General features: G+C 41.9%; 2 protein-coding genes across 3 annotated transcripts; one reads left to right on the top strand and one right to left on the bottom strand.

Annotated features, from left to right (window-relative positions):
* The first annotated feature begins 211 nt into the window (after positions 1-211).
* Positions 212-8,402, top strand: tube1 (tubulin, epsilon 1). The gene is made up of 12 exons (XM_061243295.1): positions 212-416; positions 815-888; positions 2,496-2,548; positions 2,656-2,716; positions 2,816-2,931; positions 3,513-3,634; positions 4,180-4,367; positions 4,661-4,833; positions 5,350-5,490; positions 6,386-6,526; positions 7,199-7,373; positions 8,046-8,402. The coding sequence occupies exons 1-12, from the start codon at positions 392-394 to the stop codon at positions 8,202-8,204; spliced, it is 1,428 nt and encodes a 475-aa protein (XP_061099279.1). The 5' UTR covers positions 212-391; the 3' UTR covers positions 8,205-8,402.
* Positions 8,403-10,610: 2,208 nt separating this feature from the next.
* Positions 10,611-15,429, bottom strand: ccn6 (cellular communication network factor 6). 2 transcript variants are annotated; one of them, XM_061244029.1, is made up of 5 exons: positions 15,376-15,429; positions 13,139-13,352; positions 12,295-12,528; positions 11,498-11,691; positions 10,611-10,892 (listed from the first exon to the last, which is right to left on the bottom strand). In XM_061244029.1, the coding sequence occupies exons 1-5, from the start codon at positions 15,427-15,429 to the stop codon at positions 10,611-10,613; spliced, it is 978 nt and encodes a 325-aa protein (XP_061100013.1). The 2 variants fall into 2 exon arrangements, with proteins under 2 accessions (XP_061100013.1, XP_061100012.1); XM_061244028.1 differs by having other exon boundaries at positions 13,139-13,418; positions 15,382-15,429.
* Between the last annotated feature and the right edge of the window lie 2,224 nt (positions 15,430-17,653).

Here is a 17,653-nt window from a genome sequence, read left to right as displayed (position 1 = left end):
AGTACATTCTCTGTAAATGCGCGCCATCTAGTGTGCGTCCCGCGAATGCAAACAATACATGGAAAAGTTGTTTTTCTCTACGGATACTCTACGCTGTCTTTTTTGATTGGTCTTTAGGCGCCATTTTTAACATTTTTGACCAATAATAGGATTTGTAGCAGGTCTAACGTCATCACCATAGGACGAGTAAAGTTTTGTTGTTTGACTTGTGGGCGCGGAAAGTAGAAAATTAGCGCGATAGGTAGGTTAACTGTATATGGATTTAGGTTACCCTGGCAAGGAATTTTACCAAACATTAGTATGTTGATAATGGCAACATAAATTGGTGTGATATAAATGAAAATACAAATACGCGTATAGATGTTCTCGTGTTGCTGAATTGTGTTGTGAGATGACACAGTCTATAGTTGTTCAAGGTAAGTCGGCACAATATGATATAGGTTCGCTAGCTAGAATTCCAAATGAACAGTGACAGTCATACATTGTAGCCAGGTAACCGGCTATTTAAAGATTTTACTAATTTACTGTGATTTATTGTGTAATATAGGATCACAGCTTACTAGCATTGAAGCTAATGTAGTTGCCGATTAGTCAGTCGCGTAGTAGCTTGTTAATGTATATCTTTACCCACCATGATCGCTAATGTAGTCAAGTGTTCTGCAGGTATTGCTGAAAACAATGCATGAATAACATTTATTCGGAAAACAAATCCAGAGAGAAATTAGTTTTGTTCGCTGCTGTTAACTAGCTCAACAGCTATGTTGTTCCTGCCTTTATAATGCAACTTTATTCATTAACTTCACTTTTTTGTCAGTTGGCCAGTGTGGCAATCAGGTGGGCTGCAGATTTTGGGACCTGGCTCTCAGGGAACACGCTCATGTGAACAAAGTAAGAACCTATTTGGTGTTGTAGATTTAATTTAAAATGGATAAAATTGCCATTTTGCCCTCAATTTAGAATGTTTTGCAAATTCATGAGGAATCAAAAACCGAAATCTCTTATTTACATAAGTATTCAAACCCTTTGCTGTGGCACTCCAAATTGTGGTCAGGTGCACCCTGTTCGCTTTAACATCCTTGCAATGTGTCTAGAACTTGATTAAAGTCCAGCAGTGGCAAATTCAATTGATTGGACATAGTTTAGAAAGGCACTCACCTGCGTATTTAAGGTCCCACAATTCACACTGTATGTCGGCAGAAAAACCAAGCCTTGAACTCACTGTAGACCACGATAAAATTGTACTGAGGCATAGATCAGGGCAAGGGTTTAAAACCATTTCTAAAGCTTTGAGTGTTCCCAGGAGCACTGTGGCCTCAATAAGTGTAAAATGAAATCACCAGCACTCTTCTTAGAGTTGGCCGTCCAGTCAAACTGAATAAGTGGACAAGAAGGGCCTTGGTCTGGAAGGTGACCAAGAACCCAACGGTCACTCTAACAGAGCTTCGGGAATCCTTTGCAGAGATGGGCGAACCCACTGGCAGCGCTCCATCAATCAGGCCTTTATGGTAGAGTGGCTAGACCAAAGTCACTCTTGAGTGGCATGTGACAGCCCGCTTGGAGTTTGCCAACCAGCATGAAAAGGACATCAAGGAAAAAGATTTTCTGGTGTGATGAGGCAAAAATGTAACTCTTAGTGCAGAATTCCAAGCACTATGTCTGACGAATAACAGGCACTGCTCATCACCTGGCTAATACCATCCCTACGGTGAAGCATGGTGGTGGCAGCATCATGCTATGGGGGTGCTTCTCAGCAGCAGGGACAGGGAGACTGGTCAGAATTGAGGGAAGGATGAATGCCGCCAAATAGAGAGAGGTCCTTGAAGAAAGCCTGCTCCAGAGTGCACGCGACCTCAGACTGGGGCGATGGTTCACCTTTCAGCATGACCATTACATTACATTAATGGCACTTGGCAGATGCTCTTATCCAGAGCGCCATTCAACAAAGTGCAAGATGCCCTTGAGGGAAGTACTATTTCAACTGCTAACAGTGCAACAAAGATAAGGCCGATTTTTTATTTCTTTTTTTAATACCGCACCACGCAAATATGAATGAACAGCTTACCTAGCCAAATAAAACTAGCAAAGGTATCATCCTAGCGTAATCACACAAGTACAGACAACGACAACAGTTAAGGTTTACAGGGAGGTAGGGAGGGGTGGGGAGAGATGCAGCTGGAAGATGACCTGAAGCATACATACCTCAATCTACAACACAATAAAGTGTGCAACAACTGAATACTTTCTGAAACCACTGTATATACACATCTGTGACAAAGAGATGAACAGTTTTGTTTATCTGGTGCAGGAAGTCCACTATTAAATTAAGCTGAGAACATGATTTTATTATTATTATTCATTAATTATTGTTCTTTGTCATCTTGTTAACCATTCTTGTATCCAACCATTGGGTGCCATATCAGTAAATAGCATTTCAATTTTATACCACATGATGTGGCTTTGAGGCACATTTTTACATTGTGACCACTTTTTTGTAGAAAGGAATCTACGATGAAGCATTAAGCAGTTTCTTCAGGAATGTCGACACCAGGTACCATTTCCAAGCAACAGTTGTTTTCTTTAATTAAATCCACACCAGTCTGAAAAAATGAGTTATTTGTCAGATACTGATATACCGTTGTCTATTTTTTCTCCCAGGAGAAATGATGGCGAGGGCAGCGATATCGCTGGCGGAAAGATCCGGTGTCTCAAGGCCAGGGCAAGCGGCTTCTGTTGTGATTTACTGTTGACAGACTATTAATCCTCTGACTCCGTCAGCACATGTCAGCTCCATCTCACCAACATGCCTCCTCACCAGGCTGTTCTCATCGACATGGAGGAAGGAGTGGTGAATGAGATTCTGCAGGGGCCACTCAGAGATGTGTTTGACAGTACACAGCTCATCACCGACGTGTCAGGGTCCGGCAACAACTGGTGAGGGGAAGGCACTAGCAGAGTCTCACAGCCCAAGCCTGCCTGTTTCTATGTGAAACAACCTCTCCCCCTTTTTAAACTGCATGTGTTTTTATTTCAGTTGAAGTTTCCAAGATTATTGGTCAACTTGAATTTTTTTTAACTCAGAGTACATGTTTTTTGGGGGGGGGGGGGGGGTTTCACTGAGCTATAAATGTCACTTGAGTGAAGCAAACACATTAACTGGAACAGATTAAATGAAAGTGTCTGTAATTTTAACCTTTTAGTCACTGCCGTTATTGGAACTTTCTTTTAAAGGAGAGTGGACAATTTGACCGCCTTGTCAGTTTGTATTTGTATTCTTTCACTTTATCCAGACAGGGAAAGCAGAGAGTCAAACCCACAGTCACATTGGGTTGGGAGTTGGCTGACTTGTGTTCTGAGCCTATCACATTCAGTCAGTCACAGAATGGGCTATTCTGTCAGAGGTTTTTTTTTTTTTTTCATCGGTTGCCAGAGCTGCCAGCTCTCTTCATGCATAGCTTCATGAAGTGAGTGGTCCTCTTGGCATTCAGCATGTAACCTCTGCCCTGTCTCCCCAGGGCTGTGGGGCACAAGATGTATGGGTCGGCGTACAGGGAGCAGATTGTGGAGAGGCTGAGGAAGGCAGCGGAGCACTGCGACTGCCTCCAGTGTTTCTTCCTCATTCACTCCATGGGTGGAGGTGAGGCTCCTCGTCACACTGCCAGGAGGCGTTGGGCTCATTCCAATCGCCTATTTTTCTCCTCTTTATTTATTTTCCTTACTCCTTTCACCCATATCGCCCAGAGGTTAGAAAAAGAAGTGAAGATGGGAAAATCGAGAAAAGGTGAATTAGAAGAAGAAAAAAAGATAATAGACCTCGATAATAGCTCCTTGAAATGTCAGTTTGAATCCCCGTCAGTTACAGACGTGGCAGATGGGGAAAGGTGGATCTAAAGGTTGATCATTTACATGTTACGCTTTCCAACAATAATGCTTCAACAAAGGATGTGCTCATGTTTGCTCCAAGACAAGATTGGGAGTTCCTCATTTCTAATCCTAGCTCCTAGAAGGAAGGAACTTTTAACGCGTTGGAATGTCCTTAAAGATCGCTTTCCGGGTCAGGAGCAAAGAAAAACACGAGGAGAAACCTAAGTAATTGGAATGAGCCCATAGTGTGTGTCCTTCCTCCTTGTGTCGAGGTTTTCAATTTGTTGTTCCCCCCCCCTCCAATGATGTGTTCACAAGGGACCGGTTCTGGACTGGGTAGCTGTGTGCTCAACCTCCTGGAGGAGGAGTTTCCCGATGTCTGCAGGTTTGTCACCGCAGTGTACCCTTCAGTGGAGGATGATGTCATCACCTCCCCCTACAACAGTGTCCTCGCCATGCAGGAGCTGACGGAGCATGCAGACTGTGTTCTACCTGTGGAAAACCAGGTCAGTGGGACGTTGCCTTAGGCCATCTTTTTTAGTCCGCATATACAACATGTCAAGATAAACTTGTCTTGACTTTAAGTTATGTTGTTGCTGTGATTTCCTGTTGCAACAATAAAGTAAAAATGAACACTCAATCTTTAAGCTCTATAGTTTTTAAAGTTTAGTGTTCTGCATCCAGCTTTAGTTGCTTCCCATTGTTTTTCTGTGTGAAAAAAACTTCTTTAAAGTATTTTCTAAATGAATTTTCAAAGTCAGCAGTTGCCTGACTTTGCATTTTTATGTCTCTTATCCAGTCATTGGTTGACATAGTGAATAAGATAAAACACATGGCCCACACTGGAAAGCCTGGTTCTGTCATCAAGAAGGACAGCACTGTCATATCTGGGCAAGGTGGGGTCAGCAAGTCTGAGAAGCCCTTTGATGCCATGAACAACATCGTGGCAAACCTGCTGTTGAATTTAACCAGGTACAGAAAAAGTTACTGCTTACAGTCCATGTAAATCTGAGAGTGCTTAAGCCTTTGAAGAGTTTTTAAATGTTTTTTCAAAATTATTAGTCAGTGTCCTTGAACTCCATTACTTTCCTTTAACAATACTGTTTGTTTAATTGGCACTAAAATGTTCAGTTAAAAACATTCTAATCACATATTTGTGCTCTTGCACTTTAAAAAGTTAAATTCCCCTGTCAGAACTATCATTTAAGTTCTATTTTCTACAGTGTAAAAACTCCACTGTGAAACCAAACCTCCTTTTGCCTCAGAGACCTCGGTAGGCTGCTGAAAGGAAGTGATTGAGCGTTTGAATGATGTGGCTTTAATCTCATAAAATGCCTACCGCAGTCTAGGGAAGGTCATTTCAGGACAAGCTATGAAGAACATCTGTCAGCATCATTGAAGTGTTTTTAAGTTTTCAGTGCATGCTGGCTGTATACCCAGGCTTGAAGGGGCTCCTATGTGTTTCCTTGTGTTTCCTTGTGTTCCCAGCTCTGCCCGGTTTGAGGGCTCACTCAACATGGACCTGAACGAGATCACCATGAATCTGGTGCCCTTCCCCCGGCTGCACTACCTGGTGTCCAGCCTCACCCCGCTGTACACGCTGGCGGACGTCAGCATCCCCACACGCAGGTCCTCCGCCCTTCTCAGCCGTGTTTTTACCACTTCCTGTTTGGACTGTGTAGGAAGTCAGGATATTGACTTTATTGAGGTCCCCTCCCAAGCCCAGCGAAAGGCCCCTTTATTTACTGTACAGCTATGAATAAGAGTACTCTCAAAGTGTTTTATGAGGGCTGTTCTTTCTTGTTATTTGTCTAAGCTTGAACTTTTGTGATTCTATACCAGAACATGAGAACTCTGTAGTCATTGTTTTTAGCACAGTCTCTATGTGTAAGCCTTAATTGGCAATGAAATAAATAAAAAAGGTTTTCTAACTGGTGAATTGAGAGTAATGTCAGAGTAATTCAATAGAATATTAATCACAAATGCAATTAAGCGTTATTAAATGGCATGTCATGGCATAATCTTTTGTTTGGTAGATGCCCACGTTCACAGAGAGAATTAAAGGTACAATAGGTAATTTCGGACATCTAACGGTCAAGAGAGGAATAGCAGTAACAAACACCTTCAAACCACAACACTGACAATCCCTCCCCCTTCTCTGTAAACATGCTGACGTTGAAACGCCATTGGCTGTGGCAATTAGAATTAGAGTGTCAGCCCGTCAACTGCATATTTTGAAACCCGAATTTGAGGACTATAAACATAGGCAGAGGGTGAGTCAACATGTCAGCGAGCCTTTTTCAATGATAAGAAGGGATTTACAATGGTCTTGTAAGAATGTTTTAACACAAAAATCTTATCTATTGTACCTTTAAGTATGTTTTAATGTGCTGGCTATTTGTCAAATTTGAAACTGCAGCTTTTCTGTTACGAGATTCTAAGTGGTTATACGTCAGTTGGACAGTCAGTTGGGCGACCGATATCGTTTGCTTAAAATCCGCTTTGGGCGTGTGTTATTATGCAGGCTAGATCAGATGTTCACGGATGCCTTCAGCAAGGACCACCAGCTAATCCGGGCTGACCCCAAAAACAGCTTGTACCTGGCCTGTGCCCTCATGGTCCGGGGCAACGTGCAGGTGTCGGACCTCCGCAGGAACATTGAGAGGTAATGGGAAGGCTCCAAACTGTTCCCCTTCCAAGTCCCCTCTCTCCTTCAGCTAATGTAAAGCCATAAAGATTACCTTTCCTGACCACTCAAAAATAGAGTTTCCATTCACCGTGTGGTGCTTGTGCAAAAGAGGAAACTTTTGCTTCATGACTGAGCCATTCAGCCAACTGCAGGCTCCAGGTTTGGAAGTTTGTCAAGAGAGGCAGGAGTGTGAAAGGGTATACCTGTGTGTGATGGAGGTCAAAGCCAGGATAGCACATTTTTGTCCGTTTCCTTATCAAGCAACTTGATATTTGACATTAAAACCTTTTCTTTAATGACCAAGTGTGTATTTGTATCATCACAATCAAAACCAGGCCTGGGTCAAATACTTAATTGTTTTGGATACAAATACTTCTCTGTGCTTGATTGATCTTGCCTGGTGCAATGAGCCAACCAAGAGGACCAGAAGATACGGTTTGCACGTTTTGAGAGTATTTAATCGGTAAATCGGTGTAATACACCAGGCAGCCTCAGCAAAGCAAAGAAAAGTATTTAAATCCTGAAAAGACCTATGGTGTTCAACAAGAGATTTTGTTTTGTCTGTTCCGGGAAGTTCCCTTGGGGGTCTCAGAGTTCTGTTTTTAGGGACTCTCCTGTTAGCTCACCTCTGCCTCCTTCACCCTACAGGCTGAAGCCCTCTCTGCCCTTCATCTCCTGGAACCAGGAGGGCTGGAAGACGGGGCTGTGCTCTGTACCTCCCGTGGGCCACTCTCACTCTCTGCTGGCCCTGGCTAACAACACGTGCGTGAAGCCCACCTTCATCGACCTCAAAGACCGCTTCATGAGGCTGTACAAGAAAAAGGTTAAAGCAGCAGGACGCTCTGCTTATAATGATCATTTTTTACATTTCTATAGTGATTTCTACACACTTTACAGTAGTCAGAGGGGAAACTCGCCTCAACCACCACCAATGTGTAGCACCTACCTGGGTGATGCACGGCAGCCATTTTGTGCCAGAACGCTCACCACACATTTGCTTGCATCAGCGTCTTACACACCACTCTTCTCACTTTTTTAAAGAAAGGCAAGAAATGTGGAGGAGCAGAGTTTGTTGACAGGACCATGTTGACACTCAGAGAGAGAAGAGGGCAGCCTTCTTATTTGCTATGGGGGCACATTCTACATTCTGTGTGGACTCTAGTTTCCTTTCACTTCAATTGTGGTGTTAAAATCGGTGACCAGACAGAGCAGCTGGCTGCCTGACAAAGGGGAAATGCATTTTTGCCAGACTGCAGATAAAGCTTTTTTCTTCCATCATTGATCTTGAAACCATTAAATTGCGTTGAATTGTTTTAATGAAAAGTATTCATTCAGAGAACTGCTTCGAGTGTATTTGTGCTGCTGCTAGTAAATGATTTCTCTCTTTCCAAATATGAACAAGACCATCATGTCCTCACAACTGCAGCAAACAGCCAGGCAGGAAGACAGAGTGTTGGCCCCTGTGAACTAACCCATTATATTTAAATTCTTTCAGGCCCACCTCCACCACTACCTGCATGTGGAGGGCATGGAGCAGGGCTGCTTCACGGAGGCCTTGTCTTCCCTGTCCTCTCTCATAGAGGAGTACAGCCAATTAGACGCCACCAAGAATCTGCTGGTGCCTGATGCCCCCAGAATGAACATAGCCACATGAAGGCCCTTTGCTCTCAATCAAGCACACTACATTCACTGTCAGTCTGTTATCTAGTTAGTGTGTGTTAGTGTGTGTCTGTTTGTGTGTTCATTTTTTACATGATTCAGTCTGAAGACCAGTTTTTACACTGTACTGTAGTTCATGTTTATTTACAAGTTATAGAGCACTTTGTACACTTTAACAATGAGATGTGTTTTCCAATGCAATAAATGTGTCTTGTTTAAAACATTCGAAAGCACTGTGATCTTGGCTTCGCAATACAAAATGTTATACTGTTCATGGTCCTTCAAAATAAATTAGCTGAAATAACACCTAATTTACAAAAATTTACCAAGAGGAAATATAAAAAGGTAGTTGACATACATTAAAATAGTACTACTAGATAACTTCAGTTCCAAAGGAAAAACTAATCCTTTTGCATTTGGCAGCATGAATAGCTAGCAGGTGTTTGAATTCTCATCAATGTCTTCTGGAACTAGAAAAACAAATTGTGTTATTTCATGGTATTTTACTTTGTTCTGATGATGTGCTATTAGCTCTAAGGAGAAGACCGATATTTTATTTTAAAAATAAAAACCAATAAGAGTAGACATGAAGATGGAACTACTGTTTCAAATGTAGCTCAGCTTCAGAAAGAGACCAATTGCTGCCTCTAAAAAGTTCACTACAGTAATGCATTGAAATCATAGTTTATGTAAAGTACCAAAATATATTCATGAGGAAAAATAGTTGACATGATTTGTAGGAAAGGTATGTAGGAGGCATGTATCCACTACACATCCACCAAATATACAGTATATTCAAAGTAATGTAAATAACAACAAATTTCAAGTCAGACAAAATGTCAGGATTGTATGGGCATAGTCCCTACTGCCTCACCACCTCACCTCCCTCTTCAACTCTCAAATTGTACCAGCAACAAGTAAATTGTATTGGAGAAGGAGGGAGACTGGTAGGGGGATAAGGTTGGCAGACCTGAAATATAGCTAAATGCAAACTCCACACACAAAGGCCCCAGTCGGGATTTGCGCCAACATGTTTGTTGTGGGCCGATGGTGTTATCCACTGCACCACCGTGCTGCTATATATATCTCACACTACAGATCTCTATAAAAAAATCTTACACATGATACACATGACATAACAGCTCCCAAAGATGTAACTTTGACTGATGTCAATATTGGAATGCATTTGATTTCTAAAATTCTGCTGATGGTTAATACATCCCATAATAATCCCATACCATGTAGTGAACTGTCTAATCTAAGTCTCTCAAATTCTGACCATTTTGACATTCCTTGAATTATTTCTTAGTGTATGAGTACGCAGGCTTGGTTTACCCCATTTCAGAAACAAACTGCATCATTATCATGGTCAGTTCAGCACCAAGTCCATCACATCTTTTTATTGTGTTTTATTTTTATTGAACGCCTCAAACCTATTCCTGGAGAACCACCGTATCATTATGTTTTCTTTGTTACCCAGCCCTTGACTGATCAGTTAAAGCAGTTGATGCCATGGTTAACATACCTCAGAAAACAAAAAATTAGCAGTCTATGGTTCTTCAGGACCAGGGCTAAAGGAGAATTGCTCTATGCCCAGCTCTCATCCTGTAGTTTTAGAGCACACTTCATTCAACAGTTGTGGTTCTTTCTAATCATTTATTTTTCACCTCCTATCTCCTTGTTCTTTTCCTGACCTAGAAATTCCAACCAGTTAAATATTCTTTCTAAGAGCGAGAAGCTATCAGTTAGGAGGCTCATGAACTTTACTTGAGCAAGGAAATGTCATCCTTTTGCGGAACTATTTTTCCGGAATGCGTGACGTATATACGATCGACCTGTGGATCCACCTCTCCCAATCTGCCATGTGTATGCCACATCTGTAACTGACATGGCTTCGAACTGATCTTGATTGATGGAGCAAGAAGATTCCATTTGCCTCATTCATGTTTTCCCGATTTCCCCTGTCTTCACTCCCAATTCTTCCTCTTCTTCTCATCTCTCCAGATGGCTGGAGCGAGGAGCACACAGAGGAATAAGGAGCTGAAAATTAAGCGATTGAAATGAACCCCTAGAGATCTCATTGACCTGCTAATTATAGTTGAAATGAAAACTTACAGGATGGTAGATCTCCAGAAACAGGGTTGGTCGGCCCTGGTCTATTGCCTTCAGAAACCCTGCAGATTTGCCTAGCCCTGATATGTTTATTTTGGGGGTGCTGAGGTGCCTAGAGAGCCGCAGGGTGTGCTGGTTTTTCTTTTCACCTTAGAACAAGCAACAAAGATACAAGGTGATGCGAGTTAACTGTGTAATCAGCGGCTTTCATTAATCAATTAAGTGCTGAGTAACAATGAAACCCAACACACCCTGCGGCTCTCCAGGACCAGGGTTGCCGACCCGTGGCCTAGAGGAACCGAAGCTCTGAGAACATATCACCGGGGTCGTTGCATTTCTTCTGACACACACAGGAAGTGATCCACTGCATCTTCCACCGGATGCTACTCCCCTTCCCGCAGCTGAAGTCCACGGACACCATGCGCGACTTGTTGGGCACGCAGCAGCGCTTGTCGCTGCAGACGCCGCAGTACGTGGGCCGGTAGCTCCGCTTGCTGGTGCAGCCGGACAGGATCAGCTTCTCAGGCTTCTTGGCCTGGAACTTAGACCTGCAGGTCTTGCCTTTGGGTATCTGACAATATAGAGGTTGATGTGGAAGGAGGGAGGTTTGCTTTGTTATGGGAAATATGGGGAAAAGCAATCAAGTGTTTCACTTTATTAAATAAGTCCTTTTTAAAGTAAGTACCGTAATGTCATTCATTATTGAAAATAACGTGATAAAAAATTATGGTTCTGGTATGAAACACGTTTAGAAATGTGATACCAAGTACAATGTGATACCAAGTACACTTTGGTCTACTTGATACATTACATTCACTGGAGTATGAAAAGCTAACCTTTTCCGGAAATATTCATTAAACATGTCATGGTCCAGGACTACCTATTAAATAACAATTTTACAGTTTTACAGTTCATGCAAACAGATCTACATGCTCCATAGAACAGCTGACATTAAACTGACAGCACAATAGTGCATAGAGTCGTGTTTTTACGGCCTGTTGTATTAGAGCATTAAAGGGTTGTGTGTTTGTGGTCTGTTGTATTAGATTGTCTACAGACAGCATTAAAAAGGCATGTGTTTGTGGTCTGTTGCTGGAGATCTACCGTCCTAAAGGTTTAGATGGTCTGTAGACAGCACTAGAGGGGCGCGTGTTTGTGGTCTGTCATTTTGGTCACCTTCACGCTCTTGAGGACGCTCTTCTCACACGGCCTGAGGAGGCAGAGCCTCCGGTCCTTCCTCATCTCACACTTGCCGTTGTCATTGTTGACACGGACGGAGATGCCCAGGCCACAGGTCCGAGAGCACGGGCTCCAAGGCGTGGTCTGGACCAGGCAGTTCTTCTTCCAGGCTAAAGGACGATCCCTGTAAGCTTTCATTATTACAGTTAAAGGGCACCATGTATTTATTAATTTGTTCATTTTGCTTGCTGGTTAGTTCAGTCTATTATAATGTGCAAAATGTGTGACCAAAAAGTGTATATTCTTTAAAGGGTGTTGATTTTCAAGAAAGGGGGGGAGGTGTTGATTTTCAAGCTCCAGTGTTACTGCTGTTCTACTGTACCTTACATAGCTTCTAATTGCCACAGTTTATGTGCTTTGAAATGGTAAATAAGAAGCACACCACCCTCAAATACCTCACAGTCGCACTTTGTAACTGTACCGATACTGTACGTACATAAAAATCTAAAAACGGGTAAAAACATTCAAAAGTATTGGAGCTAATGTAATGGACCACCCATCACATTGGGCCAATTGAAAACCCTCAACCCCACCCCCTCCCTGAAACCTCACATGCCCTTTCCACTGCAGTGCACATTGGTGGCATTGCACATTGTAAGCAGTTAGCATTGGTGGTCGTTAGCCTTGTAGGCAGTTAGCATTGTAGGCAGTTAGCATTGGTGGCAGTTAGCATCATAGGCAGCACATGCAGTCGACACTGGCCTCTTTTCTCAGTTCTCTTTACAGACACACACCTGGAACGGCCCTGTAGGTGGTATCCTGCTGGTGTTTCTTGGCGCTTTGGAGAGAGCCCGGCGGCCCAGCGCGAAGAGGGGCGGGCCCCAGCAGGCCGGCGGGCTTCTGGACGAACGCCGGAGTGCAGCCGATAGCGCCGGCGATGCACGTGCACTTGTACATCGGGCTGGGCTGGAAGGCCTGGCCATTATCGTAGTAGGCCCCGTTCAGCTCGCACCCTACGCCCATCATATCTGAGAGACACAGAGAGGGAAGGAGCACCATTGTTAGTGCTAAGCACACAGTACCTTCACGTCTCATGATGTGTCACAAGATGGAAGACCGCTGATATAAATACCTTCACATACAATACCAATACATGACCTATTGCAGTACAGTGCAACAACGCAGGCACGAATTGAGAGAATGTTGCCATTTTCTTTGAATATTTTGGTCTGTATGGATCCGAAAGAAAATCTTTGGCTGATAATGGCATGAGTCAATCACAGGAGCATGCGGTGGTGTAGTACCTGCATTTTTCTTTTCTTTTTTATACAATACAAATACAAATCTAATCAAGTATTTTTTTTATGTTTAGACTTAAAATCTTATTTCTATTAATTTTTTGCTAAATAAGCTCACCAATGAAGTGAGACAGTTACACTCATTTCAAAACAAGCTAACATTGTCTGCTTGAGTCATTTCAAGACTAAAACACTTTCAAGACAGACTTTTTTTGCAGTGCAGTAACAGTGACTGACAGTTAACCACATGCCTGCACGCAGACGATGAAATATGACCGCTCGCGCATACAGGATTCACACAACAGCGGCGCAAAACCTAGCGGTGGTTTGGACCACTCACAGGCACAGACGCCGACCTCAAAGCGCGGCCGGTCGGCAGAGTAGTCGCAGTACATGCCCTTGTGGGGGTCGCAGACGTCCTTCTCGTTGCAGGCCTTGCCAATCTGCCGGGCACAGGTCTTGCAGCAGCCGCAGCCGTCCAGCACCGTGCTGACCCCGGGAGCACAGAGCGGTTTGGACCGGCACCGGCAGGGCCAGTGGCAGAACTGTTTGCGCTCGGCTCCGGGCATCCCGGCCCTCAGGGCCGACATTTGCCCCTGGTTCTGTGCCCTGCAGAGCAGCTTGTTCACGACACAGCAGTGAGGTCAGAGACATTCCCAGATACAGCTTCAGCAGTGTTTACTTAGCATTATATCTTAGCATTAGTCCAGAGAACACTTGAAATATTCACTCTGTTTATGGGTATGTGTCTGCGTAAATTCAAACTTTTAATTTTTTTTCCAGAACTACTGATCGCATTTGTTTTTCAAACAAAAATATTGTCATTAAAAACATTTATTTGCAGTAAATGCCTGGTCAAAATGCAAAGAAATATGGTGTTTTATACATTGATTAATGTAACCTAAACAAGTTTATGCCCATGAATATATAACACAAATAACTGTCTCCCCTTAGGAAGGGTTCATCTTATCCATGAAGTCTACAGTGTCAAATGTGGAATATAACATAGTGAGCTATTAAAATGTTCACAAAGATGCACACATATGTATTATAGCATACCCATGAATCTGAACATAAAGTCACCCATAAGTCATTTCTCGAAAGAATTCTTTAAACAACTTATACATCAATACAACATGGTTCCATTCATGGTAGCATAAATCTTCAGGTTGCAGGAAATGGAAATGGTTTGTTTCCAAGCTTTTTAAAATATGTAAAAACATAAATCTTATTTTTGTAAACCCTTGAAGGTGAATGAAAGTCCTTTAAAGACAAAAGCAAGTATAGAGTGATATATTTTGAAAAAACCTGCAATCAATAAATGTAAATGTATGTCAGTTAATTCTGGTAATATTATCACCATTGGTACTGTTTTATTTATTAATCATAACAAATCACTGGCCTTTTACTCACTCACTTGAAAAAGAAACTCTGCTTCAATGCAGTTATCTTTACTCATGTACGCTTGGGAACCCATTCAAAATGGCAGTACAACAAATCCCTATCACTGTCATTAGAAAGACTGACACTGATTTCAATACAAATTTCCTCTTGATTCTGAAGGAGTCAATTATGTTATTTTGCCTATGTTTGACGATATGAATGTAGTTAGTCATTGATACTGAGCCATTATTTATTTAGAGTAAATAAAGTTAGCATTACCACGAACCGACAGAAAGTCCACCGAAATCCCCCTGGTATACACAAGTAGCCCCTTTGTACATGGATAGTGAGCACTCTGTGCTGAAACCCACCTTCCAATAATAACATGCATTGGCCTTTTAAAAATAATGTCATACAGAGCCTAGTCTGTTTTACCATCAGAAAATCTAAGCGTATGAAAGTGAAACGGTGCCCTGGCGGAGGCTTTTCTGAAGCAGATAGTTAAAGAGAGGGCTTGTTTACTCCTGCGTTGACATTAGTGCACCATCGTGAGGGAGACCGCTCCTGAGGCACGAGGGCTTCCCAGGGTCAGGGGAGGTTGTGCCAAAAATGTCAAGCCTCTCTGTCAAGTTTACAGAATGGGCTCAGATTTATGATGTGAGAACTGATCAATTGAAATGCACAGTCGCCTTTCTCAAAACATCCTTCTGATGGGACCTCCATTCTTAACATTTCTCCACAATAATAAAAACAATCTTTTTGGTGATTTATATTATTACTATTTATTTATTTATTTATTTATTTAACCCAAAAGCACAACACTCATTCCGTTCTGAAACTTCTGATCCCAATGCTAATACACTGTACTACTATGTTGAACTACAACTGTTAAGTGTTGTAATCAACTTGACGTTAATGAGCCACTACTTCTGTATCACATCATTCCTTACATAGACACTGACAACTTATCCCAGGTACTCAGCGAAGTAACCTCCATTAATGTCAGTAGATTACAGTATGCTCATAACATCATTACTTTTTACAACACATGACCCAGAGCTAGCAGAGAAATGGAATAAATCCATGTGATCTCCTCATCAAAAGGCAGGTGTCATCAAAGAGTACCCCATTAGGAAGTGCCCGGGGTGGCACATTTATTACGGCAGTTTAGGAAGGCCAAAATGAATGTGTCACTCTTACCTGCTCAGCGAGTATGATGAGAAGGGTGTTGTAGAGAAGCAGCAGCATCTTATTAGCACCCAGGTTTGAGAGAGTTGTGCAAGCTGAGAGAGAGAGAGTGTGTGCAAGCGAGAGAAAGAGAGAGAGAAGGAGGGAAGGAAGCAAGGCAAAAGGGAGGGGGTAATGTAAAAGGGAGAAAGCTAGCCTTCTTGAGAAGAAGAGGGACACAAAGCTCTCCTCTGTCTCCTTTCCAAACACACCTTGTCTCGGTTGGCACACAAATTCAAACGTGAAATATTTTCCTTCATAACTGGCCTCCAGCCTCTGCTCTGGCCTATATATATATTTCAACACTATAGCTTTAACAGAACAGCAGTTGCATTAGCAAAAATAAAATGTCTTAAAATGTTTGATCTCTCAAGCCTGTCGAAGCTTTTCAGTTATTGTAACTAAAATACGTGCAGAAAATGTTTTATTCAAATCAAATAGGCCTAGTTGCCATGTGCCTGTGAAAGCATGGGGTTTGTCCTGTTGAGTGTAATGTTCAGTCTCCTGTTTTCATGGTCTTAAAGCCATACTATGATGGATTTCTTTCCTCGCTTCCCTCCTGTGTTTACACACAAAAAAACATCTATGCCCCCATTCTCAACCCTGCCTATACCCCCAAGATGATTCTGGCTAGCTGTTGGTAGGTTTGTTGGGCCGTTGCAGACTTCCGTGTGATAACCAAGATAGCAATGAGCAAAGAAAACCGCAGTTTAATTAATTAATAAATGATTTGTACATCTGCTTTAGTTGTCCTTTTCCACACAAGCCAGCTAGCTACTTATGAAAAATATATTGAATTTGTCCTTGATGGCTGTTGTGCAGTTGGAAAGCTTTAACTTGTCAATCATTCAAGTGCCAGGTTATGTGATTATGATAGAGTTGAGGACTATACTCCTAGCCTTTTTTCTGGATTGCCAGGTTATTTGATGTCAGTTAAGTAAATGATTGGGAGGAAGTGTTTGGGTTCATATACCATGCAGCTTTAAATCAGTGATTTTGTATGTACAACCAACTCAATCTATTTAAAACACACTACAAAGAATGAGCTTCCCCAAAGCGTGTCTGTTAGATAATAATTGGTTCATTAAGTGAGCCTGCACACAGGAGGAATTTGTTTGGAATGTACTGTCAGACCCCCAGAATTTGTGTGTTCTAGTGTGGGTCAAAGGTTACTTGAAATCCGGACTGCACCCAGTGAGGTATTCTCTCTCCAACTGTTTGGCTTTCCTGTGGCTCAGCACAGATGGTCAAATTGGTCTGGAACTGGGAGCCCACCATTTGCAAAACCACCCTGTGAACACAATGTCTTTCTGTTTACTGTATTAGTAACTTTGGTTGTACCCTTTTTCCATTATGGCAGATAATATAATGATGTTATGGAGTGATTAATTAAAGGGCGCTACAGGTCCCATAACCCATTTCAACCTGGATCTTTGAAAAGCTGAGTTTTCAGAAGTTGTTTGGAGATCTTAGCCGCAGTCCATGTAATGTAAAGTAATGTAAGTAAACCAACTTTTTCAATAACATAGCCAACACAGCAACTATTTTCATTCACCTAAGTGTAAATCATCACGTTTATGGAGTGCAATAGCCTTAGAAGGTCAAATAAACTTTGTTTTATTTGGAGTGCTTTGGGAAATTATTTAATGTGCATTACAGTAAATGAACCATTCAGTCGAATAGATAAATAATAAATTAAACTCAAGCAAAGCTTTTTTTGAAGAATAAGTTTCACCACATGCAGTACCATGTAATTCCAATGGAGGGAAGAAGGGTGAAACTGATGTAGGATTAGATGCCATGCATTTTTAAATATGATGGGTGGTCTTCATTTTTTTTATATATGAAAAATTCTGCAGGTCCTGGAGCATGTGTTAAGATGGCATTATCATGAACACTCGTACGTACCATTTTCTTTAAAAACTTTTGAATGCAATTCAATTATCTGCTTATATGAGTACATATATCATATAATGAAATAGTAAGTGTTTATAGTCAAGTTTATACAGTTTAAATAATTTTTAATCATGAAATTTTAATGTTGTGGCTGATCGGTGTATAACAGCGCATTCAGACAACTGGAAGAAAAGGGGGAAAAAGGATAGACTTGTTAAACAAAAGGGATATTTGCAATCATATGCAATAACAGTAATGATTCAGGCCAATCTTATATGTACAGTGGGCTCCATAATCTTCGGCACCCCTCACATTATTGGCATCCCTTTCATTATTAAGTATTTTCTGT

Source organism: Conger conger, chromosome 5, assembly GCF_963514075.1.
Source record: "Conger conger chromosome 5, fConCon1.1, whole genome shotgun sequence".
Taxonomy (NCBI): domain Eukaryota; kingdom Metazoa; phylum Chordata; class Actinopteri; order Anguilliformes; family Congridae; genus Conger; species Conger conger.
The sequence above is the reverse complement of the archived record's forward strand: the minus strand, read 5'-3'. Positions and strand labels throughout refer to the sequence as shown.